At 39.3% G+C, this 17,874-nt stretch overlaps 1 protein-coding gene across 3 annotated transcripts in view; it reads left to right on the forward strand.

The window, feature by feature from the left end:
- The window catches only part of GPATCH2L (G-patch domain containing 2 like), a 126,831-nt gene that overhangs the window by 78,576 nt on the left and 30,381 nt on the right, over positions 1–17,874 (forward strand). For all 3 annotated transcript variants that reach the window (XM_087856143.1, XM_045807759.2, XM_087856144.1), the window contains 3 exons: positions 10,337–10,401; positions 15,008–15,184; positions 17,208–17,287. In XM_087856143.1, coding sequence (XP_087712269.1) covers positions 10,337–10,401; positions 15,008–15,184; positions 17,208–17,287 — 322 coding nt within the window. The remainder of the gene's footprint in view (positions 1–10,336; positions 10,402–15,007; positions 15,185–17,207; positions 17,288–17,874) is intronic.

Here is a 17,874-nt window from a genome sequence, read left to right on the forward strand (position 1 = left end):
ATCTTTTACTGTGCTTAATTTATAAATAAAACTTAATCAAATCACAGATATATATGTATAGGAAAAAACATGGTATATATAGGGTTAAATACTATACAGGTTCAGGCGTCCCCTGGGAGTCTTAGAAAGTATCTGCCGTGGATAAGGGGGAACTACTGTACTTCCCAGTTGGCATCTTTCAGTCTTTATTTGGAGGCTCTACCTCCCAGAATACACTTGGATAGGGAATTAGTGTTTTCTCTGTGTGTATTTGTGTTTGGGGTAGGAGGCAGTCATGGCAAATTGAATCCTGGGAAATGTATTCTCCAAGAATAAAGTTTCCTGTTGGCATGGGCAGAGAAGAACAAATCACTCTTAGTGGTGCATTCTAGAAATTGTAATGTTTTATATAGCTTTATATATTTCAGACTCTTGGAATGGGGTCAGAATAAAGCAGTGAGAGTTAGAAGAAGATCCTATCTTAGTCCAACATAGTTATCTGAGAGAGGGGCGCCTGGGTGCCTCAGTCGTTAAGCGTCTCGGCTCAGGGCATGATCCTGGAGTTCTAGGATCGAGCCCCACGTCAGGCTTTTCCCCTGGGAGCCTGCTTCTTTCTCTCCCACTCCTCCTCCTTGTGTTCCCTCTCTCACTGGCTGTCTCTCTCTCTGTCAAATGAATAAATAAAATCTTTAAAAAAAAACAAAAAACAAAAAAACACATAGCTATCTGAGAGAAAAGCCTACCAGTGACACTGGACATTAGGCCAGCGGCTCTGCACATCGTCTTGGCCAGTTGTAGATGTGAGAAGAGCATGTTTCCCATGTCCAAGGGAATAGAGAATGGGACCAGGGGTAATTTACACACCCTTTCTATTGACAAATAACTGATTCTAAGTAGACCAGTTCTCAACAAGAGGCCTTTGAGCAAGTTCTGCAGAAGAAGGGAAAAGGAACATCATCTTGAAAGTTCAGAGGAAAAGCACATCTTCAAAAATAATTTGCCAGTGGAAACCAGAAGAACATTTTAGAAAATCTTTAAGATGCAAGAAGACATAGCCACTTTGTTTTTATTGGGTTGGTTTTTGTTGGTTTGTTTGTTTTAAAGTTTTTATTTAAATTCTAGTTTAACATATTAACATATTAATATCTAATTTAACATAAAGCATAATATTGGTTTCAGGAAGTGACTCATCACTTACATATTAACACCTAGTGTTCATCACAAGTGTCCTCCTTAATACCAGCACCATTTAGCCCACTTCCTACACACGTCTCCAGCAACCCTCAGTGTGTTCTTTATAGTTAAGAGTCTCGTATGGTTTGCCTCCCTCTCTTTTTTTCTCCCTTCCACTATGTTCATCTGTTTGGTTTCTTGAATTCCATGTATGAGTGAAATCATATGATATTTATCTTTCTCTGACTTATTTCATTTTGAAACAGGAGCAGTAAGTCATAAGGGTAAGGTGGCTATTTGAAAACCCCATAGTATGGGAGGAGAATTGCTGGGAAATTTGAAATGTAATTGCAGTGTTAAAACAGGACAATTCGTTTTGCTGAAAATTGAGTTCATGTGGGAAACTTTGGAAGCCCTCCCAAAATGCAGAGAGAGAGGAGGTAAAAATGAGAGACAGAGGATAGAGGCCCAGTCTGTGAGTAAATATTCCAAAGGAAGAAACTGAAGCGTTGGAATAGAATAGTGATCTTTAAAAATACAGCTAAAGAGGGCGCCTGGGTGGCTCAGTTGGTTGAGCATCTGCCTTCGGCTCAGGTCATGATCCTGGGGTCCTGGAATCAAGTCCCACATTGGACTCCTGGCTCAGTGGGGAGCCTACTTCTCCCTCTCCTCTTCCCCCCTGCTTGTGATCTCTCTCACTCTCTCACTCAAATAAATGGGTAAAATCTTAAAATATATATATACAACTAAAGAGAAAAAGTGTTCCTGGGTTGAAAAAATTAAGCAAAAAGATTAAAAGGGAAAAACAAATGAAAAGACACATCTACCTAGACATATCCTGGCAAAACTTTGCATCCTGAGTTGGTGGTGGGGGCAGAACAGGTATAAAGAACAATCTTTCCTTGCTCGGTGGGGAGCCTGCTTCTCCCTCTGCCTGCAGCTCCCCCTTCTTGTGTTCTCCCCCTCTCTGACAAATAAGTAAAATCTTAAAAAAAAAAAAGATCTTAAAAGGGATGAAGACAAGGCCAGCATTTATCCCTACAGTACTAAATGTGAGGGGCTACAGTTGCCTTTAGAATTTTGAGTGGGGGAAAGGCTCTCCCATTCCTCCCTGAATTTTATATATAGCTTAGATTTCATGTGGAAAGGCAGCAGAAAGACATTCTCAGACATTCAGGTCTCAGAATATATGCTTTTTAAAAATTTACACTGATAAGACATTTCTTCTAACTGAACGTAAATCTCTCTTAGCTCTAAGAAAAGGTAAGTCTTAAGAGGATGGGTGGGTTTCTCTAAGGCACAGCCCCCCAGCGCAGTGGCAGAGTCCTGAGGAAAATCATTTCCTTTACAAAGTAGATCTGATTGCAGGGGCCACATTAATGAGCCTGTGAAACCAGTGAGGTGGCTTTCTTTCATGGTATCTCCTAATTGAAACCAAAAAATAAACTCCTTCATTATACATTCTTATAACTTACTGTGAGAATAATTTTGCAGTTGATGAGAGATATTTCTCTGAAAAACCTCTCCCTCAGTCGTATTCACTTTTGGACTCTGAAGTCTGATTATATATGGTTGTAAATGTACCACCTTGACCCAGGAAAAAAATTGAGCAAAGATGATTTTGGGCTACTTAAAAAAAAAAAAAAAAAAAAATCAATGGGTGAGGAACTCAGGGTTAACTTACCGATACCAACTTTTTGATGATAGGTGATAAACTAATTCTGTACCTCTTTATTTTAATTGAGACAGGTATAAACCAGTCTCATTCAGTTCTAAATTTACAGTTCTCTGTGATTAGGAATATGAAAGAAGCAGCAAGCTGTCAGGTCAGAGGACAAACTGTGTTTTTTCCTCCCAATTACGAGAGTCAGAGAAATTTGTCTTACTGAAACTAGGAGCTTCTTGTTAGGGCTAGAAAGTAGGGAATTATTTTCAAAAAAGAATTCATAAAAATGCTGTATCATTTATTGCTGCAGAAAAAACTACTCTAAAATTTAGTAGCTTTAAGCAACAAACATTTCCAGTTCCTGAAGTCAGAACCTGCGAGCAGCATAGCTGGGTGGTTCAGACTCTTTCATATTGTTGCAAGTTGTTGGCCCTGGCTACAGTTGTTTCAGGGCACACCGGGCTGAAGGACCCACTTCAAAGCTCACAGGGCTGTTGGCAGATTTCAATTCCTTATAAGCTGTTGGACTGAGAGTCTCAGTTCCTTTCCATGTGGGCCCTTCCACAGAGCTGTTAGTGTCCTCAAAACATGGTAGTTGGCTTTTCCCTAGAGGGTATGATTTGAGAGAGCAGAAGTGAGAGTGAGGAGAGCATGCCAGCCCTCACTGAGTGCCCAACATGGAAGCCACAGTCTTTCATAACCTAATCTCAGAAGTGACCTACCATTACTTCTGCCTATGCCGTTGGTTGTACAGGCCAACCAGGGTATTTCCTGGGATCATTGGGAGTCATTTGACAGTCTTGTTACCACAGATGTCTCCCCATCTTCTGAAAATTTTTCCTGACTTAGTATCAAGCTAGTTTAAGGAATGGTATTCTCAGAGTAATATTTCTCCAGAATTTGGGAGAATGTTTTTACTTTGATTTCAAAGGAAGAGCATTCAGGAACTCAAAGGGCAAGCAAGGGTATAGATCACTGAGTATATTTTGTTGTATTTTAAGTATGCATACTGAAGATGAATGTTTATTTTTAAAATTCAAGGTATGGCATTAAGGAGAGCTTTTTCTTTCTTTTTTTTAAAGATTATTTTAGAGAGGGGGAGAGAGTGCAGGGGGGAGGGGCAGAAGGAGAGGGAGAGAGAAACCCAAGCATATGCCATGCTGAGCACGGAGCCTGGAGCCCCACGTGGGGCTTAGTCTCAGGATCTGGAGATCATAACTGAAGTTGAAACCAAGAGTGGGATGCTTAACCGATTGTGCCATCCAGGCGCCTCAAGAGGGAGAGCTTTTTCAAAGTGAGTTCCTAATTAGTTTTCTTGGTGTTCGGCATGTTTGATGCATTTTTAGCTGATACACAGTATAGTCAAAGCACAGCTAGAGCTTTGGCTGTGTCTGAATGTTTTAAGTAGCAAAAAGCAAAGAAACACTCTTTCCCAAGTTCAGTTAATCTGTTAGCATTTTCAGGAGAATGAAAATGAGAAATGCTAAATGGAAAAGTATCTCATGAAGAGGGAAATGTGGAGTTACTTGGTAAATGAATCTCTCTACACTATCCGTATTTTGATGGCCATTCAGTGAGCACATGGGCTTTGGAGATACACCACACTGGCTCTGATGCTTATTTGCTGTGCAGTGTTGGGCAACTTGCTTGACCTCTCTAAGCCTTACTCCTTCATTTGTAATATGAGGTTGACATAGTTACCTCGTAGAGTTTTGGGGTAGAAGAAATGTAATAACGAAATAAAGCACTTAGTACTTTGCTGGGCCTGTAGTAGAACTCAATAAATGGTATTATTGGTATCAGTAATTAACAGTAACCTTCTATATTAATAATTTTCTTAAACTCAATTCAAGTACCAATCCCCTTCTTGAGACACTTGTGGTTTGGGTAACTGCTCAGAGCTGTGTTTGCCTCACCTGGATGAAACCCACGGAAAATACTGGATTTCATAGGCCACATTTATTTTTCCATTCAAAATGAAAATAGATTCGAGTCCCATAGAATTTGTTTTTCTTTACGGAAGTATAATTGAGAGCCCTGTAGAATTGAGATGACTATTTTAATAAAAAGACTGTCAGGAAGTTACTACTATTAACCTCTAAAATACTAATATGGGGCACATACAAGAATTAGCACCCTAAGTGTAGCTTTTGAATCTTGCGTCCTTTGCCTCTGTATAATGCTCTAGATTTCACAAAGTGGGTTCACATGCCTCATGTCATCACATCCACAAAACAACCTGTCCATGTTTTACATGAAGGAAATAGGATTAGAGATTGAAGTAACATGCCACGAAAGCCGTAGAAGGGGAAGCAACAGAGTTGATCTGAAGGAGTTCATTCCATTTATGTAACATTTGCCGAATGCCTGTTTTATGCCAGGTGCTCTGCTAGGTATTGGGGACGTTGAAATGAGCAAGATCTTTCCCTCTTACCCAGCCTGGATCTCTCTCTCTCCTCTCTATAGGCTTTTCTTTCTGCCTGGGCTAGTCAGGGAGGGGTGATCTGTACTACTTGAATAGTTTCAGTTTACCAGTTGGCCTGAAGGTCCAGCTTCCTTCTCATGATTCCTGGGATTCAGAGAACTCAGACTCTTTGAGGCCCTGGGAAGAGAATGACATTGTTGCTACTCTGGGATGTTGACCTCTGTCCCCGAAGGCTGGTTTTATCCAGCGGAAGTGTACAGCCTCCTCTCCTCCTCTGAAGTGGTGTTTCCTTTGACATGATGTCCCGCCCACTCCATCCTGTAGTTTGTTCATCACTGTACATGAGGGTTGTCAACTTTGACACTACTGACATTTTGAGCCAGGTAGTTCTCTGTCGTGAGGGCTGGCCTGTGCTTCGTAGGGTGTTTAGCAGCACCGCTGGCCTTTACCCGACAGATGCCAGTAGAATACCAACTCCCCCTCTCCACTCCCAAGTCCTGACAAGATGTTTCTCCAGACACTACCAGATGACCCTGTGGGTGCAGGTTGGGGGTGAGGGTGGGTCGGGGGGAAGATGGGGGTAAAATTGCTTTGAGTTGAGAGCTACTGCTGATATTTCTAAGTGCTGAGATGGAGTTTTCACTTCATTGACTTTGCTTTTACCAACAAGCGTGAGTTTCAGATTTAGAGAACTTAGTAAGACCAAAACATTGATCCCTTCTGTAGAATAAAAATACTGTAGTTTTTAAAAGTTCTTAACGGAGAGTTTTTGCTAACTTGAAAAAATACCCTTTAATTGCTCCTCAAAAGGGCAAACAGTTCATTTTCAGAACTTGGAAAGAAGAGCAGTTCAGATGATAGCATTCTAAAGTTCATACCAAGGTATACAATGTTTAGCTAAGAGTGTTTGCCCTGGAATTAATTATTCAAGTTGATGAGGGGTATCAGTAGTGTTTTATTAAGCTTGATTCCTGTGATAATCTACTTCTCTGAGAGTGGATGCCATGCCCAGTCATCTGGTCTACCAAGAGTGCCTTGAATTACAAAGATGGCCAGGTGGGAAGGTTAGATGTATAGATGTGTGATAAAACAGAAAAAGCAAGATGTTAACTGCAGTGTGTGATGTGCAGTAGATGTGATGGAGTGTGAGTGGTAACTGGAACTTCGTTCAACTTTTTCATATGTTCAGAATTTTTCATTATAAAATGTTGGCAGAGGAAAGCCTCTGGAGCTGCAGGTTAGGGTAACTCTCCTTACACGTCTGTTATTTCAGTTGGATGTGGTTCAGTTGCTTTTCTGACAATATTATAATAATTAGGTAACACAAGCGGTGGTCTTAAACCCAGGCTTTAATTTCGTGTCTTATTTAAAATGGTGGCTATGCTGCTGAATTAAGTGTGGGAACATGTTTTAGTGAAAACTATTATAGAGAATTGTGATATATTATTACTATTTTTTCTCACAAAGGAGTGCTTTTAAGGTGTTTTCTGGCTTCTGAAAGTGGGGTGGTTTCTTCAGTGTTGTAAGGTTAAATTGTGGGCTTGCCCACCCCCTTATTTGCAGAGTATTAGTCATTGGAAAACATTCTTCTTTCTCTGTTTTCACAGCCTTCTCCCGTAGTCTGGACTAGGTTTTTAATAAAATGTACACCTTGATGTTGTTATTGACATGTTTCTCTGTTAGTTTGAGTACTGGGTAGAGTGGTTTCTGGTGGTATGGTAAATAATAAATGCTTATAAGTGAATGAGTGAAAGCTTAGGAGAAATGGGGGTGGGGATTATTCCTCCTTTTTCTCTGAGAAACTTCTTATTGCCCCAATTTGGGATTGAATTTTTTAAATGATGTATAAATTATTTGTAGGGTTAATACATTTTTAGAAATTTTAGAGATATTCTAGGAAGATTTTTTTGTATGCAAGCTATTTATAGTTAGAATCCTGTGAGAACAGGGAGTACAGAACAGCTCCCAAGGCAAAGACAGGAGGCATTGATGCCTCTATGAGTTGCTGCCATTTTAGGAAAAGACAAGATCTCACACCTGCTGTCTTTGTGGGTTTTGTCTAGTTACTTTTTCTGAAGATTAATAAAGGCTGAGTTTCTGTCTTCCTGACTAAGCTTCAGAGCACCACAAGTAGAGCGGACATCAAAGGTAGGATCATACTTTTTTCTTATAAAAATGAGGAGCAGAGCTTTTTCTCTTTGCCTAGTAAAAATGCTCATGGCAAAAAAGTTACAAACAAATTTGAAGGTTTTGGAATAAGAAAAACACGAAGGATCCTGACATCTTTTAACTTTTTGACCTTGTGAACTACAAAGGTGCTAAAAGAAACTTGTGTTCATTGAAAGATAGGAGCTTGATTTTAATAAAATATTAAACATTCTGTTTAATTGGCTAACTTAACATTTTACAGTTGACAAATCATTGTTAAAGTCCCACCAATATGATTTTTTTCAAAGAAGCATGCTGTCTGAGCCAGAAGTGAATGAAGTCTGTGGGACTGGACAGCTTTGGCCTGTAACTTGGGAGGGGAAATGTTTGCTTCTACTCTCTAGCTAGCACTGCATTTTTGCTGCTGTATGGTAGTGTTCATGTGCAGACATGCCACGAAGTTCCCACTTTTGTTTTCATTAAATTATGCTAATAATTTCTTACATATGATTAGATTTCCACAATGCAAGTCCTTCTGAGAGAATAAATAGAATTAGCAGATGCTATCTAATGAAATAGTCATCTCCAGATACTAGTAGACAGGTGATACTTTTGTGTAATAAGCATTCTGTAAGACAAATTATTTTCTTTATGAAGAAAATACCTGTCTCCCTTGATTGTAGTCTTAAAATCCTGGTGACATTTTTGTGACATCATTGCCATTCCTCAAATTAACTATACATGGAAAGCTTAGACAAGTTTAATCCAAGCTTTTTCAAAAACAGTAAGTCTTCTTAAATACTGTTGACAAAAATAGGAAATGTGCAGTTGACAGGAAGGCTTTAGGTTACCAACAGCTTTCTTGATCCAGCAGATTTCTTTGAGCTTGCCCCCTTAGTTTAGAATATGAGGAGAGAATGGAATCCATGCAAAAAAGGATCAAGGAAGCACTGTATCTTGTAGTATTTATAGGTGGCTGGAAATGAATGGGGAAAAGAATTGACAGATTTTGTAATAAACCAAACAGTTTTAATTTTTTAATTCTAAATACTCAAGAGTAGAACTTGTAATACATGTAGAGCAGGGATCAGCAAATTTACTCTGTAAAGAGCCAGATAGTAAATATTTTAGGGATTTGTGTGTGATATGTTCTGTGTTGGAGCTACTCAACTTTGCAGTTGTAGTGTGAAAACAGCCGTCGATGATATGTAAATGAATAACTGGCTGTGTTCCAATAAAACTTTATTTATGGACACTGCCATTTGGATTTCCTATCATTCCGACATGTCACAAAATCATTTTGATTTTGTTTTTACCCCCAATCATTTAAACTGTAAAAAATCATTCTTAGCTCACAGGTCATGCAGAAATAGGTGGCAGGCTGTTGTTTGCTGATCCCTAAATCTCAGTTCGGGATACTGCTAACTAATAAATATATGACATGATGGTGGGCTAGAGTGTCTGTTCCATGGCCTAGTGTGCTTTTTAAGCCCTCCTTACTATCAAGTGGAGTTAAAAAATGTCAAATTTGCTTCATCTCTGAGGGCAGATGAGGATAATAAAGTAGTAATATGAGAAAATGTGTAGTAAGACTCAAGGGAGTTAGACGATATTCTTAGGAATTTGCTAAAAGTGCAGAAATAACAGTTACGTTCAGCAGGCACAATTCCTTGAACTCAGAAGTAGGAAGAGTGCAGAACTCAGTGAGGATATCTTCTGGATTGAACTACAGAGCTCTCTGAAGATTCTAAATCCATCAGAATCCAGTCGGATAGTTTTGTGAGACATTTCTTGGAATGACACCTGAGAAAGTTCCCACTTATAAAGACAGAAGAAAATAAAATGAAAGAACCTTTAAAGAAATCGAGTATGTTTTATTGGCTCTTGCCACAGCAAATTTCTTGGATCTATTCAGAGATAAAACTTAAGTGAGGAAAGGATTGCTACTTAATTTAATCAGCATTTTAAGGATTTGGTGTTGGCAAGATATTTGGAAGTGTTGCAAAATACAAAATATTTTCATATTTTTGATCCAGAAATGTAGACTGGGATTTTGCCAAGCCTATTCCTTATGCAGTATGATGAGAATGTTTCTTCTTTGCTTTGGTTTCTTCCATCTTGTAGAGTAGGTGAATAAAATTGGCTAGCTTGGAAGGAAACACTGCCACTCAAGAAAATAGTTCATATTGTAAAGAATAGAGAAAATTTCCTTGAACCAGATCAATTGAATTTAATGAAGATTAGGCAAAAGAAATGCAGCATCAGAAGAATCACAATCAGTTGTTAGTGATAGCTCGGGAAATTAAGCCAATTGAACAGAATTCAATAGGGCAAAAGTTTTCAGTGGATTCAAATGGAGTTTGTTTTTATGTTTTTATTTTTAACCTTCTGTTTTGAAAATTAGTTTTGTTGTACCCACTTCATATCAGGAAGACATTAAATTTAGAAAACATAACTTTGGTCATACTGACTTTTTTCCTGTTGATGGATTTTTGTTAGCTGCTGTGTAAATGGGGAGAAAACTTGATAGGTGTTAGATCTCTTAAAGTTGGATAGCTTCATTTGAAACTGATAGTTGACAGTATTAAAAATAAAATGGGTTGATAAATTTGTAAATTTGTGTTGTTTTATATATCCAGCCGGGTTGAGATTACTTCTGTGAGGCTTAATGAGTAACTTCCTAATGCTAACCTAACAAAGTGACTTCAGATGTTTATAAAGTACTTTGAAATATAAGCAAAAGTTTTAGAGTTTTCCTTTTATTTGTTCTACAGGAAAATAAGCTCTCCTCTGTGGCTTAATTATGAAATTTACATTTGTGATTGGCTAATGAGCTGGAGTGAAATCAGGGAAACTTGGGATGTTAGATTTGAAAACCAGAATGGGCACTGCTTTGTTTTTCACAGGAGCTGATGTGTTCTCTTATGTTTGACTCTTTTTTCCAGTGAAACCAGCAGTGTGTGTAGCAGCAGTGACACAGGGCTCTTTACCAACGATGAAGGACGGCAAGGTAATCTTGATCCCAGCTTTGGGATGTTGGTTCAGTATTTCTGGGGAGATTCTAATGATTAGAGGAGTGACTCAACTGAGAATATGGTGGTTGTCTATGGCAGTGGTTCTCAAACTTCAGAGCATTTAAAGGCCACCTGTTAAAACTCCTGAGCTCCTAGAAATCAAATAGGTCTAGAGTTGTCCCCTGGAATCTGAATTTTTCGTAAGTACCTGCAGTGATTTTTATGCAGGTAGTTAGTTCAGACTTTGAGAATCAGTGATTAGGGGAATATAGTGTTAAGGATGGGACTTTGGGAAGTTGCTAATTTTACTAGAACCAAAAAATATCCTTCTGTATTATACTCTTTTTATTGGATATTAAGACATTCTTATTTTTACATAAGAATTTATTTTTATAACCTCATTTATAAATGAGCATAGTGTTCCAGATGAATATATCCCAGAAAACATCTTTCAATATTAAAACTCCTAAAGTTTAGCTTAGACCATTGTGAATGAGGCTGGTATATGTCAATTACCAGTTCTTTATCTTTACAGCCTAAACAGTAATTTGAAACTTTGTTTTACCTTGCTTAGGACCACACTAATTGTGTACCAGTAATAATTTCATATAGCTTCTTTGGACTGTAGTTCTGTTAATCTAAATAAGGCATTGGTAGATGTCTGAAGTCCCTTTTAGCTCTGAGATCCAATGAATTTTTCTTTAAGGGTTAAGTGATTGAAGGACAGAAGCTCAATGGCTACGTGTCTAAGTTGATCCAGATAGGCTCCCTAGTAACTGAAGGAATCCTGGGACTGTGACACTCAGCATCCAAGTTCTGAGTTTGGAGAGAGATCTTGGGGGATTGTATCTCACCCATGCCGCAGAGTCGTGGGCGTGAATGGAGTTGCTGAGCTTCCTACTATAATGGAGGTTGTTGTGTGTACATTTCTATCCCTTTCTGATTCCGAGGGAGCCACGTGTCATTAGAGGCTGTGTGTGTATACTCCCAGGTAGGGTGCAGCTAAGATCTTGATTCTTTTGTCTCATACCAGGGAAGTCTGGTGGTCTTTCCATGAATGAACTAGTGTGTACCATTTAAAATTACAAATTTTCTTTGCTTTTATACTGTTCTATGAAGTATCATAATGTGTCTCTCTTTTTTAAGATTTTATTTATTTGAGAGAGAGACAGAGATAGCGACGGAGATAGTGAGAGAGAGCAGGGGAGGAGAGGGAGAAGCAGGCTCCCTGCTGAGCAGGGAGCCTGATGCAGGGCTTCATCCCAGGACCCAGGGGTCATAACCTGAGCCAAAGGTAGATGCTTAACCGACTGAGACACCCAGGCGCTCTTCACAATGTGTCTCTTAAAACTTGTGATGTATAATTATCCAGAGGTTTAAGAGAGTGTGGACCTATTATGACAGATTAAGTGTGGGCCTTTGAAAAACCTTTCTACTGGTAAGGAATCCTTGGTTTATGATGGAAGATTTTAGAATATGCTATTGCCCCAGCTTTCCTCTCTGTCTCAACTTCATGCATTCTGATGATATTTAGATGCTTGGAGTTCTCAGCACAAAGCTATGTTATTTCCTGCTTCCATGTCTTTGTTTATGCTGGTGTCTTTGCCAGAAGTCTCATCCTTACGTTTTCTGGAGTGGTTGGTCGTCCACCAAGACACAGTTTTCCTTTTGTCCCTCCAGGGCATATTTGTGGACTGCATCAGTGGGGTTTTTTGCTCTCAATTTCTTATTGGGTTTGGCCGATAGGAAGCATTAGCAGAGGAATGAGGGAGGGAGGTGAATGATACTGAGTGTTATTAGGCAAGTTTTTATCATGATAACACTGTTTAACAGCCCCAGAATTTCAGTGGTTTACCACATTCATTTCTTGCTGTGGTCCTGGGGGTTGGCTGTGGTTCAGCTGGTCTCCAGGGTTTAGATTAGGTTTGTATCTACTCAGCGAATCTTATCCTGGGACCTCTGCTAGAGGAGCGTGTGGAGCACGTGGCGCATGTGGCCTGGCTTCTCGTGCTGGAAAACGTGAATGCTAAGTGACCAAACCAGAGCATACCTACATATTTAAAGCTTGTGCTTGAATCACATCTGCTAATGTTCTACTACCTAAAGCAAGTTATATGACAAGTCAGTTATCAGTGGGATGAGGAAGTATGCTCAGCCTCAAGGGGAAGGCTCTGGAATTCCATGATGAAAGGCAAAAGGCATGGATGTATTATCATAGGGAGGTAGTGAAGAGTTGGAAGCAATAATGCAGTCTGCCACATTGGATTGTAGCTTTCCCTGGCTCCCTTTCTGGTTGGCAGCCTTCTATAACCTCAGTTTTCTCTCTAGTCTCTGATAACCATTCTTTCTCCTTGCTGCTTCAGGTTTAGGAAGGGTAAAGATTCCCCACTGTGCTGGCTCCAGGTGCTTCACCAGCCCTTATTGCTTCCTCTTAATACTGTCTACACTTTTGTAAATAGTCACTTCATTAAAGTCTCAATTATCCCATTTAAATGTATGTGCATTTCATGAGGATTCCGACTGATACACACTCAGTGCTGGCCTCATCTCCTAGAATCCTTACTCTTTCCCTGTACTTACTGCTTTCTTATCACTTACCATATGATGTTATTGTTTATAGATGTGTGCCTTTTCCATTGAAGCCTTCCAAGGCAGGAATTTTTTTTATTTGTAACTACAGTGGGTAACACATTGCCTGGTGTATAGTAAGCTCTAAATAATTAGTTACCGGAAAAGCCAGATAAGGGGAAAACTCTCCTTTTTCTCCCTCAAACAGAATTAGACACAGAACCACAGATTATAAAACAGCTAAACCTATTTTGGTTAAAGTGGGAGGAGCAGGAAAGTCTGGAGCCTGATCCATCAGCCTCTTCCTTATTCTCTGGCAGTAGTCTTTTTTAGGGGGGAGCATCATGCATCCTAGTGAACCCAGAGCTGGGGACTACTGGTCTAGATGACTTCACAAGGTTTCCTTCAGTTCAGTGAGTCCCTTTTTATATCTCAAAAATCTTGAGTGAATGCTTAAGAACAACAACAACAACAAAAAATGCCTTAATGGGATGCCATTTGTCTTCAGGAAATATGATCTAGCTAACTATACTGTTTTAATAAATGGCCTAAGGAATGCTTATGAATAAGAAAGGAATTAATATATTGACTTGCAGAAAACTAATCACTGTTAATTCTAAAGCCTGTCTTTAGTTCATCTTGTGTACCTGGTTTGGTGGGATGCTTTCAAGGTAATGATTCTCAAGATGTGGTCGTGAAGTCAGCTTAGTATCCCTAGGGAACTTGCTAGAAATGCAAATTTTTGATCCTTTCTGCACCAGAATCAGAAACTTTGGGGGTAGGGCACAGCAGTCTGTGTTCTGACAACCCTTTCTCCTCCTTTTGATGCCTATTGAAGTTTGAGAACCACTGGTCTAGAGAAACAGCTGTTGGTGGTGTGTTTTTATAAGGGAACACTTTGAGTAACTTTTTTATGGGCATTTTCATTTACCTTTTAGAGGTCTCCAGGGTGGGTTAAGAGTTACCATTATCCTGGCTTATGTTAGTGGGTCATGAATCTGATACTTCATGTACTTACCATGGCCTGAGCAGTTTTCCCTGGGATCCGGCATACATTAGGGAATGAATGCACCGTGAACTCTTCAGATGTTCTTGTAGTAATTCCCTTCATCCTTGCTATTTTGAAAGGAGTACAGAATGGTAGACCTAAAGTTATCTGTTTTACTACTTTTTGGCGGCGGGAACAAGTTCTGTTGCAAACTGAGATGCTATCATCCTAGCCAGTAGAAAGAGGTTTGAACCAAGAGTCTGGCTCTATGGGTCTAGTCTTGACTTTGTCATTGATGAGGAGTCTGGCCTTGGGTCAATGGTATGACTTCATAACAAATCTTGGGGATTATATTGCTTGTCCCTGTGGTTATTTTTTTCCTGGTTGCTTGGATTGCTAGTGTCAAGATGATTTTTCCCATTAATGGGGTACTAAGGGGTACTAAGGAAGAATTGAGGTATGGGTAACATTTTTTATTCACCTATTATGAGAAATGTAAATATAACATCCCTCAGGAATAGGTAGGTTTGAATGGAGAAACATTTGGGCTTTGAACCCTCAAGTCCGTTTATACCACAGAATGGTACATAAGAGGCTACTTAACTTTTGTGTTAAAGGCTTTGGACTTAGTCAGGCTTTGGGTTCAGATCTTGGCTTCATCATTTATTAACTTTATCTTGCCTTCTCTGGGCTTTAGTTGCCTCATTTATAAGTTGTAATTAGTGTAGGGTTTAGAAGAGAACATACTTACAGATTTTTAGCATGGACTCTTACAGGTGGTAAGGGTTTAGTAAGTGGTAGCTTTATTATTTTTTACTCACAAAAGTCCAGTGTAACACAGTATGACATTATGTGAAACTGGTTTATACTATAATTTTCATCATAATATATAACATATAATAGAAGGAGGATCAAAACAAATTTTTTGTACTTTGACTTTATTTAAAAAGTATAATCAAATCTGTAGGTCTGAGAAATCATCGTCCCATTTGGTTTTCATGCAGCATGTTAAAATTCCAACTTAGGATATGATCTTTTTACTTTAGGGGATGATGAGCAGAGCGATTGGTTCTATGAGGGAGAATGTGTCCCAGGATTCACTGTCCCTAATCTTCTGCCAAAGTGGGCTCCTGATCATTGCCCTGAAGTAGAAAGAATGGATTCTGGACTGGATAAACTTTCCGATTCCACATTCCTTTTACCTTCTCGACCAGCTCAAAGAGGTAAGTTTTGAGGAGACCAAAATATACTTCACACTTCCATGGTTCTCTTTGGGGAGAATCATCCCATGGCAAGCATACTCATTCCTCTAAGAATGCATTAACTATCTGAATTTTGGAGCTAGTCCAGGGATTTTTCTAGAAGATTCAAGGGTGAGTCTCAAAGCTTGAGGTTCTCCATTCGTACCTAAATCAACCCATGGAGACTCTTGGGATATCTATTAGCAGGGCATTCCTTCAGCTTGCTATTGCCATTTGTGCCAGATTTAGGAAGCCTAGCAGCGTGTCACTGCTGCTTACCTGCTGTGAAACCGATGGGCTATGGAGTCCTCAGTGGGAGCCTGAAGTATTGGATCTTGGAAGAGAACAGATTTCAGTAAGAACATTCACATACAAGGTATAATGACATTTTTTAAATTGGATGATTTTAAAATATTTCCTTTAAATAATTTTATTTTATTCTATTACTGTGGACTTAAACACAAGTACATCCTTTCCCTTTGCTTTTCCTTTACTTACGATGTAGCAAGGTAGAGTGGAAGAGCCTAGGACAGGGGGAAGGAACTGGGGTGATAAAACTCTCAGGTGCTGTCTTCTAGCCCCGTGACTGTGACAGAGTCACTTCATTTCCTTGGGACATGGGGGTCATCACTTAAAATAATTGCAGCTTTGAGCACACTGTTTCAGAGGTGTCTTTTTGTTCTATAAAGTGATGATTCTGGGGTGCCCAGTAATCAGTCAGTTATTAAGTATTTGTTGGGCATCTGTTGGTGATCAGAAATACGCCCAGAGCTGTAAACTCCTATAGCATTTTGTTATGATGAATTTAGATGATTGAAAGTCCTTCTCAAAACAGGTAGCTCTTGGTAAAGGTTATTGCCTGGCTGACGCACATGTTTGCTACCTTAATAACTTGGATCTAACATTTCAGTGACCATTTCTGAAAATTCTTTATGGACCACTTAAAATGCACACAAGTAAGAACAGGAAGAACAACTTAAAATGACCTATAATTCCATACCCAGAGACAGTGTCATTAACAACGCTTGGGTATGGATTCTTCCAGTTGTGTTTTTTATGTGTAGAACACATATATTAGAAAAATGGGATTATACTATACAAGCTATTTTTTTAAATGTTTTTTTATTATATTATGTTAGTCACCATACAGTACACCTCTGGTTTTTGATGTAAAGTTCGATGATTCATTAGTTGCGTATAACACCCAGTGCACCATGCAATACGTGCCCTCCTTACTACCCATCACCAGTCTGTCCCATTCCCCCACTTCCCTCCCCTCTGAAGCCCTCAGTTTGTTTCTCAGAGTCCATAGTCTCTCATGCTTCATTCCCCCTTCTGATTACCCCCCTTTCTTTATCCCTTTCTTCTCCTACCGATCTTCCTACTTCTTATGTTCTGTAGATGAGAGAAACCATATGATAATTGTCTTTCTCTGCTTGACTTATTTCACTTAGCATTATCTCCTCCAGTGCCGTCCATGTTGCAGCAAATGTTGAGAACTCATTCTTTCTGATAGCTGAGTAATGTTCCACTGTATATATGGACCACAACTTCTTAATCCAGTCATCTGTTGAAGGGCATCTTGGTCTATTTTAACTATTATTTTATGACTGAAATGTTTTTGAGATAATAACTAGCATTTAACTTATAATTAGAAATTATTGATACTACTCTTTATTTGTATAGTGTTTTCAATTTATAAAGTACCTTCCCTTTGCTATTTCATTGAGTCTTCACATCAGCCCTGTATGATAGGACTGTGCGAGTGATTATCCCTCCTTTATACGTGAGGATGCCTAGGTCAGAGGTAAAGACACACTTGAGATCATATTGCAAAGGCATGAGAATGATAAATCCTTGGCAAATAGACTAGTGATACTAGTTTAAGGCTCAGGCTCGTAAGATCCTGGGGAGGAAGGCCTTTGGTGTACTAGAAGCATATCATTGCTAATGAATCTTCTGCATTCCTTTCTGAGGGCTTTCTTCTTTTTTTTTTTTTTCTTAGGGTACCATGCCCGCTTGAATCGTCTGCCTGGAGCGGCAGCTCGATGCCTCAGAAAGGGCCGAAGAAGGCTTGTTGGGAAGGTGACCGCCTTCACTGTCTACTGGGCTTACTGGGAGACTGGGAGGACAGTATTCCCTGTGGGGTTTGTGTACCCTCTTGATAATCAAAGGTGCTGCAGAACTCCCTGGAGTAAATTAAGCCAACTGAAATATTTTGCAAGTTCACAAGAGTGAACCTTAATGTAGGATATAAATGGATACACACCTAAAAGATGAAGCTTAACTCGTACAGAAGTTTTGACAAAGCAAATACTGTTATGACAGTTTGTCTGTCAATCTACAGGCCTGCTCTTGTCTCTTCTATTCTTTCGATTAATCTTACATTATTATTGTAGAAGCTGAAATACTCTTGGCTTCTTTATAACTCCTCCTGAATTCATGAATGCTTCTTCTGTCCTAACTTTGGTCTTTTATTCTAGAATTCATTAAAAAAAAAAAAAAAACTGGAAAGAAAACCAGTTATCAGATTTCAAAAGCTTTTCTTTGGTCACGTGGGAGGACTGTCTACCACTTACTCAGTTCTGCCTTTGCCAGGGACCGTACTTGGCACTCAGTTCATTTAATCCTCCCAACAACCTTACAGAACAGGTGATGTTCCCACTTAGCAG

The sequence above is a fragment of the Ursus americanus genome, chromosome 26, assembly GCF_024610735.1.
Source record: "Ursus americanus isolate L20-20 chromosome 26, mUrsAme1.1.p, whole genome shotgun sequence".
In the NCBI taxonomy this organism is placed as follows: Eukaryota; Metazoa; Chordata; class Mammalia; order Carnivora; family Ursidae; genus Ursus; species Ursus americanus.